At 47.0% G+C, this 16,969-nt stretch overlaps 1 protein-coding gene across 1 annotated transcript in view; it reads left to right on the forward strand.

Annotated features, from left to right (window-relative positions):
* LOC308312296 (voltage-dependent T-type calcium channel subunit alpha-1H-like) overlaps positions 1-12,200 on the forward strand; it is a gene marked incomplete at both ends in the record, with an annotated part of 70,606 nt that extends 58,406 nt beyond the window's left edge. The window contains 4 exon segments of the mRNA XM_080794661.1: positions 211-351; positions 1,592-1,763; positions 7,341-7,501; positions 10,764-12,200. Of these exon segments, the coding sequence (XP_080650787.1) occupies positions 211-351; positions 1,592-1,763; positions 7,341-7,501; positions 10,764-12,200 (1,911 nt within the window).
* Positions 12,201-16,969: the final 4,769 nt, after the last annotated feature.

The following is a 16,969-nucleotide window of genomic DNA, read 5'->3' on the forward strand; positions in this document are numbered from 1 at the left end:
TGAGGTGACCACCGCTCCGCTGGAGCGGTGGCGGTGGTTTGCTCTTCACCGCGGCTCAGTGACGTCATGTTGTAGTTTGGTGGTCACCTCACCACCGTAAATCCAGACTATGTATGAGCCTTTATTCAGGGTAATTCGGGGTAATTCAGGGTAATTCAGGGTAATTCGGGGTAATTCTCAAATTCTAATGAAGTGTCTCTGACTCACCAGGAGGCTAAAGAGGACGCAGAGATGGATGCCGAGATCGCGCTGGAGATGGAGATGGCGAGGAACCGCAAGCTAAGCTCCGCCTCCATCAGCTCTGGGGGAGGAGGGGCCTATGTAGGACCACGCCCACACTCACCGGGACAGGTAAACGTGGTTACACCCTCTGGAAAGAGTCTAAGGACATGAATCTGTCTGTCTGTCTGTGTCAAACAACATATTTAAGCAATGATAAATAGGTACGTCTTATATCTGTATAAGCTCCACGTCTCTGTCCAAAAAGGTTTGGGGACTCTTAACCCATTCTGAACGGGAACCCGTTTTGGTGTTATCATCATGTTATGCTTTAGCTATTGAAAAATAGCAGATCTACAAGCTCATAGCGCGCCACCGAGTGGCGCGCTACGACCTTGTAATAATAATAATAATAATAATAAAACTTTATTTGTATAGCACCTTTCATGACATGAAATGCAGCTCAAAGTGCTTTACAGAAAAATGGAGGATAAAAGAAAAGCAAGGCAACAACAGATATGGGAGTTTTTTTTTATTTCAACACAAACAAATGGATTAAAGTCCTCAGTCGTCCACGACTGATTTCACTTATTTGGATTCCATTAGAGGCCAAATAAGACACACTGTGTCTTCTGAGACACACTGGTATTTTACCAGTGTGTCTCAGAAGACACACTGGTAAAATACAGAAGACACACTGGTAAAATACCAGTGTGTCTCAGAAGACAGTGTGTCTCAGAAGACACACTGGTAAAATACCAGTGTGTCTCAGAAGACACACTGGTAAAATACCAGTGTGTCTCAGAAGACACACTGGTAAAATACCAGTGTGTCTCAGAAGACACACTGGTAAAATACCAGTGTGTCTCAGAAGACACACTGGTAAAATACCAGTGTGTCTCAGAAGACACAGTGTGTCTTTTTTGGCCTCTAATGGAATCCAAATAAGTGAAATCAGTCGTGGACGACTGAGGACTTTAATCCATTCGTTTGTGTTGAAATAAAAAATAACTCCCATATCTGCTGGGCGAAGTACAACAATGTGCAAACACAGCAGCAAGATTTGTGAGTTGCTGCGATAGGAGAAGGATATCAAATGGAACACAACCACCCTAAAGACTAATCATTGTGTATATTCCTGCACTATACCTGCATCGAGTGATCTTGGTACATAGAAGTTGATCTATTGAAGATTCTGACCTTCAAAGTACATAATTTTTGTTTTGATTGTATTGCTGTATTGTTGTATTGTTCTTTCTGCTTTGGCAATGTAAACGTATGTTTCTCATGCCAATAAAGCCCTTTGAATTGAATTGAAATCTGAACACATTGGGTGCTTTTGACCCGGTGTGGTCTTTGTCTCCCCCTTCAGGCGGAGGACGGTCAGCGCAGCGAGCAGGACCTGCTGTCTCCCAGGAAGATGTCCGTGTCCAGGATGCACTCGTTGCCCAACGACAGCTACATGTTCCGTCCAGTGCGGCCCGCCAGCGCCCCCTACCCCCTGGAGGAGGTAGACCACAGCCCCCAGCACCAGCAGCATACAGGTGCACAATCATTTAGTAATGACATGTTTTTATGTCATTTTTTTGAATATTTTATGAAATATTTATTAACAGTTTGCAGAATTACAGTACATTTCAAGCACAAACTCAATACAAAGACTGTTAACTGTGAGTGGACGACCCCAATTAAGCATTACACTTGTTTACAACAGGGTCCACCTTGTTCAATTCATCAAAACATTTAGAGACGTACAAATAGACACTTCTATATAGTCAAAGAACAGAACAGGAATTAATCATAAAGGAAACATAAAGGGAAAAGATATATATACAGTGAGGGGAAAAAGGGGGGGGCGGTGGGGGGGGATTCAGATTTTACAGGGGCCAGTTTCGAATTGCAGCCGTCATGTGACATAATTATTTCAACTCTTACATACAGTAGGCCTACTTGTAATAAAAGACACAGTAACACAATATAGGTACACAGTAATACTTGGGCTTGTGATGCATCATGTCTTGTTTTTTTAACAGAATATCAAAATGGACACACATGCTAATAACCTACGTTATGCTCCAGAGGATATGATTCATTATTAGTGCTAGCAGAAGCAGTGATAGTACACTGTGAAACATTATCCATTATGTAACTCTGAGAGTGTTACATTATCCATTATGTAACTCTGAGAGTGTTACATTATCCATTATGTAACTCTGAGAGTGTTACATTATCCATTATGTAACTCTGAGAGTGTTACATTATCCATGATGTAACTCTGAGAGTGTTACATTATCCATTATGTAACTCTGAGAGTGTTACATTATCCATTATGTACTGTAACTCTGAGAGTGTTACATTATCCATTATGTAACTCTGAGAGTGTTACATTATCCATTATGTAACTCTGAGAGTGTTACATTATCCATTATGTAACTCTGAGAGTGTTACATTATCCATTATGTAACTCTGAGAGTGTTACATTATCCATTATGTTTATTGTTTATTGTTTATTGACTGGATCCCCATTAGCTGACGCCGTGGCGACAGCTAATCTTCCTGGGGTCCATATAAAATACATACAAAAAAATACATACGGTAATTACAAATACATTCAACAGTTAAATACATGAAAATACATAATTACAATTTAAATACACAATTACAATTTAACTCTGAGAGTGTTACATTATCCATTATGTAACTCTGAGAGTGTTACATTATCCATTATGTAACTCTGAGAGTGCACAAATGGAACCAAACGGACCCTTAATTGGTTATGCATTTGGTGTTGGCATTATGTTATGCTTTAGCTATTGAAAAATAGCAGATCTACAAGCTCATAGCGCGCCACCGAGTGGCGCGCTATGAGCTTGTAGGTCTGCTATTTTTGAAAAATCTAAGAAGAACGACTGACATAGAAACATAGCTTTTTCAGAAGACTGTCAGGATGTAGAAGAACATTCATAGAATCTGATCTCAGGTCAGAATGGATTAAGTTGTTACACATTTGCACACGCTCAGAGGTAAATGAACACGAGAGAGATTTTTACTGTGTATTAGCGGTAGCTAAATGTAGTATAAATAGTAGTCAGTAAATTCTGACCACAGAGAAACGCTATGAATGTCCTATGAATGATGACCTGTACTGACCGAGGGTTCTTTTATCAACAGTCAGGGTCTAATGGCATGTTGTGGCCAGGCTGTGGACAGGCCTGTCCCGAGGTACTGATGACTGACTGCAAGGACCCTCTGACTGCAGGGGATGGGCTAGTCTGGGCTAGTCTGCTGCTAGTCTGGGCTAGTCTGGGCTAGTCTGCTGCTAGTCATGATTCATGACTCTCGTATTCATACGAGAGTCATGAAGTAACTGCACCCTGTTTTCGGCGAACGCTGCATTTACAAGATTTCCGTATGTATAAACATTCAGATTTCAAATATAAAGTACTAAAAATTTGTCCCACGGGTGTTAGTTAGTAGCAGCTCCAGCGATTTCTGCATCCCGCGTTGTTTAATAAAAAGCATTTTTATCCGAGCTGTTATTTTGCCATTGGCTTTCAACTACGTGCCCCTATCGGTCGGGAGGAGGGTGGCACTCGGTGTAGGCACGCTGACCGCCCTGCCAATACAGACTAATAGGCGAGTGCGCTCCCGGTGTGCAACTGTGGATTTCCCAAACGAACCCCGTTTGAAAAAAGTAGCCGGGGCGCTCGGATAAAAATGCTTTTTATTAAACAACGCGGGATGCAGCAATTCTAATCGCTGGTGCAGCAACTAACTAACACCCGTGGGACAAATTGTCAGTAGGCCTACTTTATATTTGAAATCTGAATGTTTATATATACGGAAATCTTGTAAATGCAGCGAGCGCCAAAAACAGGCTGCAGTTACTTCATGACTGTCATGATAATCATCATGGCAGTCATGTTTCAGGGCTAGTCTGCTGCTAGTCTGCTGCTAGTCTGGGCTAGTCTGGGCTAGTCTGCTGCTAGTCTGGGCTAGGCTGCTCTTAGTGCAGTCTGCTCTGAGTGCAGTCCCATCCACTCAGCTCTGCAGTGGCTGCCTGACTGGATGGGCTTTCTCTTTATGGTCAAGCTACGAAAGTCCAGCCAAGACAAACTTTATTTTCAGCACAGAACAATCGATAACGGCAAGGACACACAGTGTACTAAACAGAACTCTGTTGTCCAATGAATAATAAGGGAAGTGTCCCAAATCCACTATACGTGTCCAAAGTTAATTACGTCAATTTGTGTGCTTGTTTTCCTGTTAAGCGTCCAGTTATGCTCTCCAAAGACATTTTGCATAATTGGGTTAGAAATAGAATAATTATTCTAAGAAGGTTGTTCTAAGCCGTTGGTTTTCAGCTTGGCCAGAAAGCAGAAACTTGAGTAGGACCTGTTAAGAACCTAACCTCTTAACCTCTGATTGTCTATATATTCTATAACTAATAGAACGTCTATCTAAACCCTATATTATGGAATGGGCCACTTGACGGGCTGGACAGAATGTGTTGGAGTCTCTGGTTTGCATTTCAATGACGGTTCTTGAGGTTTTCACACCTCAAAAACACGACAAGATGTTCAAAACACAACATGACACATTGCAGCGTGGGCCAGGCCCGGCGCCACGAGGGGGTCAAAGGGGGTACTTGATCGACCCCCTCAACCCGACTTCCTTCATTGACCCCCTCAGTCATTTCATCCTGGCGCCGGGCCTGAGCCTGGGCTCACCTGCAAGGAGTCATTGGTTGCTTCCTCGCTTGCACCAGCTTCTAATTCTTCCTGGTTCTTCTCAAGGACTGTCTAAAGAGGACGGGACGCGTAGACCGTAAGGGCGCCGCCATGTTGCTCCATGGAAGGAAAGAAACATGCGCAGTTGAGACCCAAGGAAGCTGAAGGAGGAAGTGTTGGCTGCATAAAGCCCACTGCGCATGTTTCTGTCCTTCCATGGAGCAACATGGCGGCGCCCTTGCGGTCTTCGCGTCCCGTCCTCTTTAGACAGTCCTTGGTTCTTCTTTTCCTTTGTCATTCACACCTCATTTGACATTTCGCTCATGTTTGCATTATGTTTGCGGGACTGCACTGTGTTTGTTCTTGAGTTCTAATGTGACCACTCGTAGACCAGGAGGATATGAGGGTTGTTTTTGGCAGCAAGTCAGTTTTAAAGGTCATATTTTAGTCACCTGGAATGTTTTAGTGTTAGTCTAGTTTTAGTCGACTAAATATCATAAGATTTTAGTCGATTTAGTCAAACAAAATGTATTTTGGCGGGCCTTATTGGCGCTGTCGTAATGAGGATGTTTTTTTCTCTATAGCCGATCTAAAAGCTTGTAGATCTGCTATTTTCAGCATGCGACCAAATGTAAATTGACTCATACTGGATCTTTGGTTACACTATAGTCCCTTCCTAACATTTTAGTCTAGTTTTTATTTTTGACGGAATTGTCTTAGTTTTAGTCATCATAGCTTAGTTTTCATTTCGTTTCCATTTAGTTTTCATCAGTGAAAGAAGGTAGTTTTAGTCAACGAAAACAACACTGATATGAGTATCATTATTTATTTTCAAATAGCATTTGCATACAATTCCAAATGTTTGTTTAGAGCTACATGCAGTGTGAGGGGCATATGGAGAATGGGACCCATGGTATTCTAAGGGCCGATTCATACTCCTATTTTAGAGGTTTGGCTCTGTAGAGCCTACAATGTGACGTCATTTGAGGTTCGGGGGTTCGGGGGGGGCGGGTACCGTCCTAAAGTCGTCTCTTCGGTGCTACTGAAAATTTCTGATGAGCCGAAATCCTTTCGGCTCCACAGCGCCGAAACAGCGGTAAAAATATGAGTATGAATCGGCCCTAATAGTCTTAGCTTTATCTTATCATTGTATGTGGTGAACTCACTCAAACAGCACTGTGAGTCGTCTAAAAACAAACATTAGGAATAGTTGGCAAATGCTATTCAATGCTGTGTTCTGCTTTATGAGCAAAATACAGGTCGTTATCTACAGTACAGTGTGTCACTTTGGCATGATTGGCTGAGTGTCCAGGAACATTGTACGTGTAAATCGGTCCTAATATAACTTCTGATATTTCACGTTCATCTCAAAATCCGACACTGACCTCATTGCATAATGCATATTGACGTACTTTCACTTAATTAAGGAATGTTTCTGTAATAAAGCAACTTGTCATTTTACCCAAACCTTTATCCATCTAAGAGAAGGTTTTTCCTTCATGTCTTGCATCCACATTAACTGGGATCTCCCTCTTCTGCAACTCTGAAATGCTCAGTGTGTACTACTAGTGTACTGTATGTGTGTACATGTACCTGCTCCATGTGTACTAGTCTACTGTATGTGTGTACATGTACCTATGCATTGCATTAACCCTGGAGTCCCTATTTTTGGGCATGCCTAATATATTTACTATAAATGACATAATGGTGCCATGGCGACCTTAGAGTATATATATGAATAGAGAAGGCACCCGGAGGAAAGCCTGATTGGCGAAATGGACGTAGTGGCTGACTTTGGTATTGCAGCGTGGGCCCCAAACACATGAACGCGCCGGTCCGTTGACTATCATTGTGCAACGTTCACGATGACACGTGAACGCACGTGAACACGTGCCATGATAGTCAACGGCAGCGCGTTGTGTGTGTTCATGGGCCCAATCCATCCCAGAATGCACTCTGTTCCTACTCGGAAGGAGGAGTGAAATCGCCTCATTGCTCTTCAGAGCAACTTAACCCATTTTGGGGCGGGGACCCCTTTTGGTGTTTTAAACATCATGTTATAATTTAGCTATTCTTGAAAAATCGTAAAAATGTAGCGCTCTTTGAATATATATTATTCTTTCAAAGTGAATGTTTTTTAAATCAGGTCTTAAATGTATTAATGTAAGTGGATGGAGGAGAACTCGTCTCTATTCATATATACTCTAAGGTTGCGACCTACGAGCTCGCATTGTGAGCTTGTAGACTGGCTACTTTCTAAGTGGTTAATGTGTGTACTATATTGTGCAGTATATCACGTGTGTGTGTGTGTGTGTGTGTGTGTGTGTGTGTGTGTGTGTGTGTGTGTGCGCGTGTGCGCGCTCGTGCGTGTGCGTGCGTGTGTGTCTCCAGGCTCTGTGACGTCGGTCCACTCCCAGCCGTGTGAGAGCCGCGCTCTGCTCCAAGTGCCCGGCCTCTCCCCTCCGACCCCCCGGCCTCCCCCGTCCCGCACCCCCCTGCCCCGCATCGCCCCGCCCAGGCCCGGCCCCTCGCCGCGGGCTCTGCGTCGACAGGTAAGGGTCTCCATACACACGCTTCATGTTCAAGGACCCCCAAAGTGACACTCATTAGCCAGCGGACCCCCATTTGAAAATATAATGCCAATATATCCCATGAGAGAAGATTTTCACGGTTCTAGCAGGGATTTTCAACCATTTTCATTTCAAGGACCCCCAGTTTGACCTGAGTTAGGCTACGGTCCCCCATTTCTATCCCTGGGACCCCAATGTATTGTAAAATCAACTACTCGGGGAGTGTACAAGTGGTTCCATTTGTACACTCTCCATCAGGGCGCCTGATGGAGGGGAAAGAAACTGGTTGGAATAACGTGTTCCTTCCACGCGCTACGTCCAACCAGGGAAACTCCCCCCTGTCAGGTGTAAAGGAGCAACTTGGACACTCAGGCATGAAGGAAGCATGAGTTAAGTCCGTTGCTCTCCCCAGGTTGGTGGAGGGTGTTTAGAGCCCAGGAGGTGGTTGCACCACCTCGCACTAAGTTCAAACGTAGCCTAGTAATTGCGTAAATGGCCTTTACGTCAAGACTTATGCATTACTAAAATTTAAGCTGTTGCACCACACAAATTAGTTATAACGTATCTCTAAGTAACAACTAAATATTTACGCAAGCCATGTGGCAGCACTAAGTCCATAGGAGCAGTCTACTAACTTGTTATCATCATGGCTGACCGGGTTGATTTCATTGACGCATTAATTCAATATAACGAAAGACCCCGTCCTCGCCAACGCGTTTTGCGAGACCGACTACACCCGCTTGATATTTATGATGATGTCGACATATTTGCCAGATTCCGTTTTAAAAGAGACGGCATTATGAAAATAACAGACGTGTTGGCTGAAGACATACAGCACAATAGCGACTTGAACGGTGCGCTTCCCCCGAGTCTCCAAGTATGCGTCGCCCTGCGTTACTTTGCAACGGGGCCTATGCAGAACATGGTTGGCGACACAATACAAATACACAAGTCTACAGTATGCAGGGCCGTGCGCAGGGTTGCGCTCGCCCTGTGCACGCGCATGAATGACTTTGTATACATGCCAGAAGAAAGCCAAAAGCTAAATTACATCAGACAAAAGTTCCATGCTGTGTCAGGGTTCCCAGACGTGATTGGCTGTATAGATGGGACTCACATCAAAATAGCACCTCCATGCTTTGTTGACAAGATAACGTTTACTTCCTAGTGTAGAAACCGCTCGTTTTCATTGGATCCGGGAGCTATGACATCATTTTATGCGACTATACATTATTTTAGGAACAGTCTTCTAGGCACTACTAGTTACGTTATGCCTTAAACAGTCGTGGTGCAACTCAATTTAGTAAGCCCCTATAGTTACAAACTACCTAGTAGTTACTAAGCCTCTAGTAAGGACTTTACTCCACAACTTAACACAGAACTTACGTTCTGGTGGTGCAACCACCTCCTGGATCACAGTAGATGATTGACACAGGGGTGAAAAATGGGTTACAAAATCGTGGGATAAAAAATATAATTAAAAAAAAGAAAAAATATGCTGGCTAGAGCTATCGGCCTGTAGTTCTCAGAGCTATTCAGCTTACCCACCTTGTCCTTAATGACGGGCACTAGAATTACAGATAAAATGGATTTTGGTAGTGATCCATGAACTAAAAACCCAGTAAAACAAATAGTAAGTAAAATATGCAGTTTCCTGCTGGCATATTTCAAGTGTTCGGCAGCAATGTTATCCAGACCACAGGCCTTATTGCTGTCTAATTTCAGGATAGCTTCATGTATTTCTTGTGTTGTGATAACCACCTCCTCGTCTGCATCGACTGTGTTGTGATAACCACCTCCTCATCTGTATCGACTGTGTTGTGATAACCACCTCCTCATCTGCACCGACTGTGTTGTGATAACCACCTCCTCATCTGCATCGACTGTGTTGTGATAACCACCTCCTCATCTGCATCGACTGTGTTGTGATAACCACCTCCTCATCTGCATCGACTGTGTTGTGATAACCACCTCCTCATCTGCATCGACTGTGTTGTGATAACCACCTCCTCATCTGCATCGACTGTGTTGTGATAACCACCTCCTCATCTGCATCGACTGTGTTGTGATAACCACCTCCTCATCTGCATCGACTGTGTTGTGATAACCACCTCCTCATCTGCATCGACTGTGTTGTGATAACCACCTCCTCATCTGCATCGACTGTGTTGTGATAACCACCTCCTCATCTGCATCGACTGTGTTGTGATAACCACCTCCTCATCTGTATCGACTGTGTTGTGATAACCACCTCCTCATCTGCATCGACTGTGTTGTGATAACCACCTCCTCATCTGCATCGACTGTGTTGTGATAACCACCTCCTCATCTGCACCGACTGTGTTGTGATAACCACCTCCTCATCTGCATCGACTGTGTTGTGATAACCACCTCCTCATCTGCATCGACTGTGTTGTGATAACCACCTCCTCATCTGCATCGACTGTGTTGTGATAACCACCTCCTCATCTGTATCGACTGTGCCAACTTGGAAAGGTTTACTTGGAATACAGTTAAATAAATCAGAGATTTTTTTTCTGCCACAGATTACATACAGTATGTCCTCCGGGCCACTTGCATCATCGACACTTGACGGTAGAGATGTTTTACAGTTATTAATAGTTTTGATTTCTTTCTCCAGAAATCAGTAGTTCTATTATTTTGTAGTTTCTTTGCAAGTGCATCAGCCCCGCGTTGTATTTTCCTGTCTCTTAATGAAACGGAGTGCATATTTAAAGTCAGCGTTGGTCTGAGTTTTTCGTTCAAACAGGTGACCAGACTTATTTTTGCCTGATTCAGCCCATTCTTTGAAAGCCCTACTAGCATCAGCATGCAGTTCTGCTACATAATGTATTCCAACCTGGCCTGGCGAGGCCACCAATTGTGGCATGTTTATATAAATGCTTGCTGGCAGTTAAAAGAGACTCCACAATGCGAACACATTTGGACTATTGCACAATAGAGCACCGAAGTCCTGACGTAACTTGCTCATCCCGACGATTCCCCTGGTTCGCGGAAGTAATTTCTCTATGGAGAATAACATGGGGTGATCTTAATATCGTCTACTATAAGCGTTGTGGTCCAAAAATAAACAAGCTGTCTCGGCGTTATTGTCAGGGAGGTGTCTCTGTATCGTTTGCAACAGTCAGTCACTCATATAATGATACAGTCTGCTTCTAGCGAAAATATAACTAATTCAGCAGCAGTAACATTAGTGCTGACGATTATGTTGTCTGTCCACCAGGTGGCACTGAAGGTGGATTCTGTGGAGTCGCAGGGCTGTGAGCAGCAGGAGAATCCAGACTCCCTGCATCTGCCCCCTCCCCCCTCCTCCCCCTCCCCTCTCCCTCCTCCCCCCTCCTCCCCCTCCCCTCTCCCTCCTCCCCCCTCCTCTCCCTCCCCTCTCCCTCCTCCCCCCTCCTCTCCCTCCCCTCTCCCTCCTCCCCCCTCCTCTCCCTCCCCTCTCCCTCCTCCCCCCTCCTCTCCCTCCCCTCTCCCTCCTCCCCCCTCCTCCCCCTCCCCTCTCCCCCCTCCCCCCTCCTCTCCCTCCCCTCTCCCTCCTCCCCCTCCGTCTCCTCGCCTGCCCCCTCGGCCCCCCGGCGTGCGGAGGCCCCGCCCCCCCTCTCCTCCTCTCTTTCCGGGCGGCGGTGACCCCGGTGACCCCGCCGACGAGGAGGTGCGTCACATCCTGTGGGGAGGCGCGCCCGAGGCCGGGGGGAGGGGCCGCAGCCACTCCCTCTCGCCGTACGCCTCCCCGTGCTCGCCCCACGCCTCCGCTCTCCCTCCTCCTCCTCCTCCTCCCCTCCCCCGCTGCTCGCCGCGGAGGGGCAGCGCGCTGAGCCTTCTGGGGGCGGGGCCGCCCGCCGAGCCACGCCACGCTGCCAGGAAGTCGTTCAGTGTGGACGCCCAGGGCTTCCTGGACAAGCCGTCGTCCGCGTCAGTCGTCGTCGTGGCGTCCCCCGGTTCCCCCGACGACCATCGGCGCCACTCCGTGGCGGTGTGCCGCCGGCCCCCGGCCGGCGGGGAGGCGGCGGGCAGGCGCTTCCCCGTCCGTGTGCAGTCATTGGGGGGAGGGGGAGCGCCCCGTCCTCCGCTCATCTCCATCCACCCTCCGTCGGAGCGCCAACGCCTCCTCGAGTCTCCTCCCCCTCCTCCCGCCCAGCCGGACGGCGGCAGCGCCACGAGGAGACGGCGGACGCCGTCTCAGCACGACCCCACCGGTAGCGGCGCGGCGCCGGACACGCCTCCTCCTCCGCGCCCGCTCACGCCCACGCTGGGGCCCGACGTGCGCGCGCCGACGCCGCTGGGCCCGCCCTCGCCCACGCCGGTGGGCCCGCCCTCGCCCACCCCGCTGGGCACGCCCTCGCCCACCCGGGCGCTGTTGGCCACCCACGCCCGGCGCTACACGGCCACCACGCGCGTGCTGACGCCCACGCACGCCCTGGCGCCCGCCCTCCTGCGGGCCCCGGTGAGCCCGGGCGTCTCGGCCCGGCCCCGGACGCCCGTTCCTTTCCCACCACACCCCCCCACCCACAGCCTCCATTTCACCTTCGACCAACCAGAAGCCAGATACGCGGGCGGCCTTTCGGACGCGGATCTGCCTCCTCCTCGCCCGTCCCCTTTTGACGGAAGACCGGAGGGCGGACTCGGCGCCGGCAGGAACCACAGAACTGCCCACTGAAGGACGAGGAACGGACCTTCAGGAAGTGAAACCGGTCGGCCAGGAAACCCCCGCACTGTGGCTCGGAGGGGCGCGTGGCCTGACCACTGACCCCGACAGAGACTGATTGATGGATGGAGACAATTTAAGAGATTGTTTTGGATGATTGACTTGAAGGGGAGAGAGAGAGATAGACTGCTTAGTATTTATTCAGAGAGAGAGAGAGTGGATCTCCTGTCCTAGATGAATGGACAACGTCCCTGCCAATGGGACGCAGGGATTTCCAAGAAGCGGCTGGCGGTACCATTGATGCTGGTACCATTGATGCTGACAGCACGACGGTACCATGACGGAACCATGACAGAACCCTTGATGCTGACAGCGTGACGGTACCATGACGGTACCATGACGGTACCATTGATGCTGACAGTGTGACGGTACCATGACGGTACCATGACGGTACCATTGATGCTGACAGCACGACGGTACCATTGACGGTACCATGACAGAACCATTGATGCTGACAGCACGACGGTACCATGACGGTACCATGACGGTACCATTGATGCTGACAGCGTGACGGTACCATGACGGTACCATGACGGTACCATTGATGCTGACAGCACGACGGTACCATTGACGGTACCATGACAGAACCATTGATGCTGACAGCACGACGGTACCATGACGGTACCATGACGGTACCATTGATGCTGACAGCGTGACGGTACCATTGACGGTACCATGACAGAACCATTGATGCTGACAGAGTGACGGTACCATGACAGAACCATTGATGCTGACAGCGTGACGGTGTGTGTTTTTTGGGGGACTTTAAGCCACCTAAACTCCGTAGCCAAAGTATATATATTTATTTATTTTTCTCTTCAACCCCGACACCCTGTCACATGACACCCTGTCCCCACATGCGAGCCAATCAGGAAACAGCGTCTGGCTGATGACCTCTGACCTCTATTATAAAGGGGAGTGGTTTGTGAAATAGCGAGCATGGGGGGGGGGGCGGGTTTGGGGGTGGGCGGTGGGGGGATGTGGGATATGCAACTTCAGGTTTTCCATAGGAGCTCTGTTTGCCCGTCCTCGGCTCTTGGGTCACATTGATCAGAGCAGAAGTGTGTGTGTGTGTGTGTGTGTGTGTGCGTGTGCGTGTGTGTGTGCGTGTGCGTGTGCGTGTGCGTGTGCGTGTGCGTGTGTGTGTGTGTGTGTGTGTGTGCGTGTGCGTGTGCGTGTGCGTGTGCGTGTGTGTGTGTGTGTGTGTGTGCGTGTGCGTGCGTGTGTGTGTTTTTGCTGTTGTCCTCTGCGTGTTACCCAGATAATGTCGGAGGACTTTGGCCCTAATTGTTCGTTGGCACAGACAGTAAAAGGAGGGAGGGGCCGTTTAGCAGAGCTGTATAGTGTATATGTTAATCTGTGTATCTCCATGCAGTGTACATACAGGAAAAAATATTGTATTTGGTGAGATTAAAAAAAAAAGAAATAGCTCTATCCATATATGCACATATTTTTATAGAGATCTATAATGTTTTTTGCACACGACAAATTTGAATTTTTGCTTGTTTTGTTTTTTTTTCCCTCTCTCTGTCGTCCTCTGTCGTCGAATGTGCGTTTTCCTTTTTTTTCCAAAGGGACGCGTTGTAGGAGGAGAACCTCTTCCTCTGGGGGGGGGGGGGAGAACCTCTTCCTCTGGGGGGGGGGGGGGGGGAGAACCTCTTCCTCGGGGGGGGGGAGAACCTCTTCCTCGGGGGGGGGGGGGAGAACCTCTTCCTCGGGGAGAACATGGCTGTTTTATTTTTCTATGGTGAGGAAGAGGATGAGGAAGAGTCTAGGAGGAGGAGAGTGTTCTGTAGATCTGTGTTCTGTAGATCTGTGTTCTGTAGATCTGTGTTCTGTATCCACTGTCTGGACGGCAGGCTGAAGGGATGGGCTCAGTGACGTCGCGTTTAACCCTGACCTCCTGACCTCGGCACCACGCTGATTAGGGTGGGCTCAGTGACCAGTGATCTGACCAGTGATCAGTGAAACCCTGACCAGTGATCAGTGAAACCCTGACCAGTGATCAGTGAAACCCTGTCCAGTGATCAGTGGAAACCTGACCAGTGATCAGTGAAACCCTGACCAGTGATCAGTGAAACCCTGACGACCAGTGATCAGTGAAACCCTGACCAGTGATCAGTGGAAACCTGACCAGTGATCAGTGAAACCCTGACCAGTGATCAGTGAAACCCTGTCCAGTGATCAGTGGAAACCTGACCAGTGATTAGTGAAACCCTGACCAGTGATCAGTGAAACCCTGACCAGTGATCAGTGGAAACCTGACCAGTGATTAGTGAAACCCTGACCAGTGATCAGTGAAACCCTGACCTCGGCCCCACACTAAATAGCCTGGAACTTGGTCTCGTTCCAAGACCCACTGCTTCTCAAAATGATTTCATACCGGTGTCAGAACTTTGACCAATGTAACCCGTGTATTCAAGATTTCTGTAATAATAATCAAAATCTGCAACGTAACTATAGCAAGTAACGCTCAATGCCTGTGTGAAAAGTGGGAGTGATTGGTGCAGGCAGTAAGGAGCTACAGCGGTGTTTCTGACACACACACACACAGACAGACAGACAGACAGACAGACACTCAGACATTGTTAGAATTATAGTATGATTTAAAAGAAAATCCCAACGTTATACACGTGTTAAAAAGGTGATAAAGACGTCGTTGGCGCTACGGGAGTTTGCTAAAAAAGCAGTTAATTAAGTCGTTGGCAAACATTGAGTAGCGACTTCCATTCCGGTACATGATGTCATCTTCCTGAGCCCATGCCTTCCTTCATGCCGCTGGTCCGCCAGCTGGAGCAGTTCTTAGTTCTAAGTTCTTAGTTAGTTCTTAGTTCTAAGTTCTTAGTTAGTTCTTAGTTCTAAGTTCTAAGTTCTTAGTTAGTGCTTAGTTCTTAGTTCTAAGTTGTTAGTTAGTTCTTAGTTCTTAGTTCTTAGTTCTTAGTTCTAAGTTCTTAGTTAGTTCTTAGTTCTAAGCCCACAGTGTTTTCTGTTCACCTAACGACAACCAAAATAACTAGTTGAATATGTGTAGCCAGCGTGCAATAATAAGTATTCGTTATGTGGAGATATAGGAACGTCCACACTTGCATAAAAAAACGACAACCACTCAAACTTGTGTTCGTGTAGAGATATTGTATCGGATGGTTATAAACTATTGCTATTTGCTATCCAGACTTCATGGGTTAGGGTTAGGGGTTAGGGTGGTGTAGGGTTAGGGGTTAGGGTGGTGTAGGTTTAGGGTGGTGTAGGGTTAAGGCCTATTCATAGTCTGGATTTTCGGTGGTGAGGTGACCACCGCTCCGGTGGTGAGGTGACCGGAGCTGAAATAACGTTGAGCGGTGGTGAGTAAAAACAGAGAGAAGGGCTGGAGCGGTGGCGGTGGTTTGCTCTTCACCGCGGCTCAGTGACGTCATGTTGTAGTTCGGTGGTCACCTCAGTGACGTCATGTTGTAGTTCGGTGGTCACTCCAATCCAGACTATGTATGAGCCTTTAGGGTTAGGGTGGTGGGTGTGTGTGACCCATTAGTGTGGTTCTGTTGGGATGTGGCCAGTAGCCATTCAAGGTTCTGTGGACCCGTAGGTGTCACATAGAGGGGGAGGCGGCTGAGATAAATCCACTCCAAAGGTCAAAACAGCCCTTTTGCACTCTAGAATTAGGAGGTACTGTGATTTATTAAGAGGGGATGAAGAAGAAAAATAATTGGGGAAACTGTGACGCCCGTGTGTAGTAAACCTCCTCATGGCTCTAACCCCTAACCCTTGTACATCAACATTAGCTACACAAACATTAGGACCCAACATTTCAATTCAAAACCCATCTTTGCATTTATTACCTACAGTATTGTATGTATACCTAAAGCTTCAAATAAATGTATGGCCACTGTCATTGTGTAGTCCTGAACTTTAGCCAGGACGTTAAGAGTTGTATAGTGAATTCAGTAGCTCTGAATTAGTGCTGAGTCACCTGAAGTGTCTGGTAAGGGTTAGGGTTAGGGTACCTTAGGGTTAGGGTACCCTAGGGTTAGGGTACCCTAACACATTGGGTCACACAAGCAAGAAAGCAAACTTGTAACGAAGCATGTTATTGCCAGTGGTGGACAAAATACTCAACCCCAGTTCTTGAAGTATATACTCCTGGGCAAATACAACAAGTAAAAGTTGCTCTGTCGAATTTGTATCTGGGTTAATGTACAAGATAACTTGCTTTTAAAAGTACATTTAGTTGTTTTATATCAGCATATATACAGCAGTTGAAATAAGTGCTACTTTTCTTACATTTCCAAAAAATCAAAAGGTCAACCTATTTGAGTGAAGCTCAAGAGAATCCCAAAATACAAATACTCAAAAGAAAGTAGAGTTAAAAGATAAATAAAAAAAACAACATACTCAAGTACTGTATTACATTGAATGTACTCCACTGTCCACCACTGGTTATTGCAGGTGTGGAACATAGAAGCTTCCGTGGTGTCATGCCCCTCCAAAGCGGACCATATCCATCTTTTCTCCAAGCAGTATGCATGTACAGTAGAGGACAGGGAAAAAGAATATCTAAGAAATACATATATAATATTTGTTATTTATTGCTAGAGAGACGTTGCCTGTTTCTCCTTTTCTACGATTTTTGGAAACTTGTCACGGGTCTTTATGACGAGAGAGAAAGACGATTATATTACTGTGTGTTTGGTAAAGCCAGTCTGTTTAATTGCCGTCGGTACTGTTGG

Source organism: Protomyctophum bolini (genome assembly GCF_963924005.1).
Source record: "Protomyctophum bolini genome assembly, contig: SCAFFOLD_269, whole genome shotgun sequence".
In the NCBI taxonomy this organism is placed as follows: Eukaryota; Metazoa; Chordata; class Actinopteri; order Myctophiformes; family Myctophidae; genus Protomyctophum; species Protomyctophum bolini.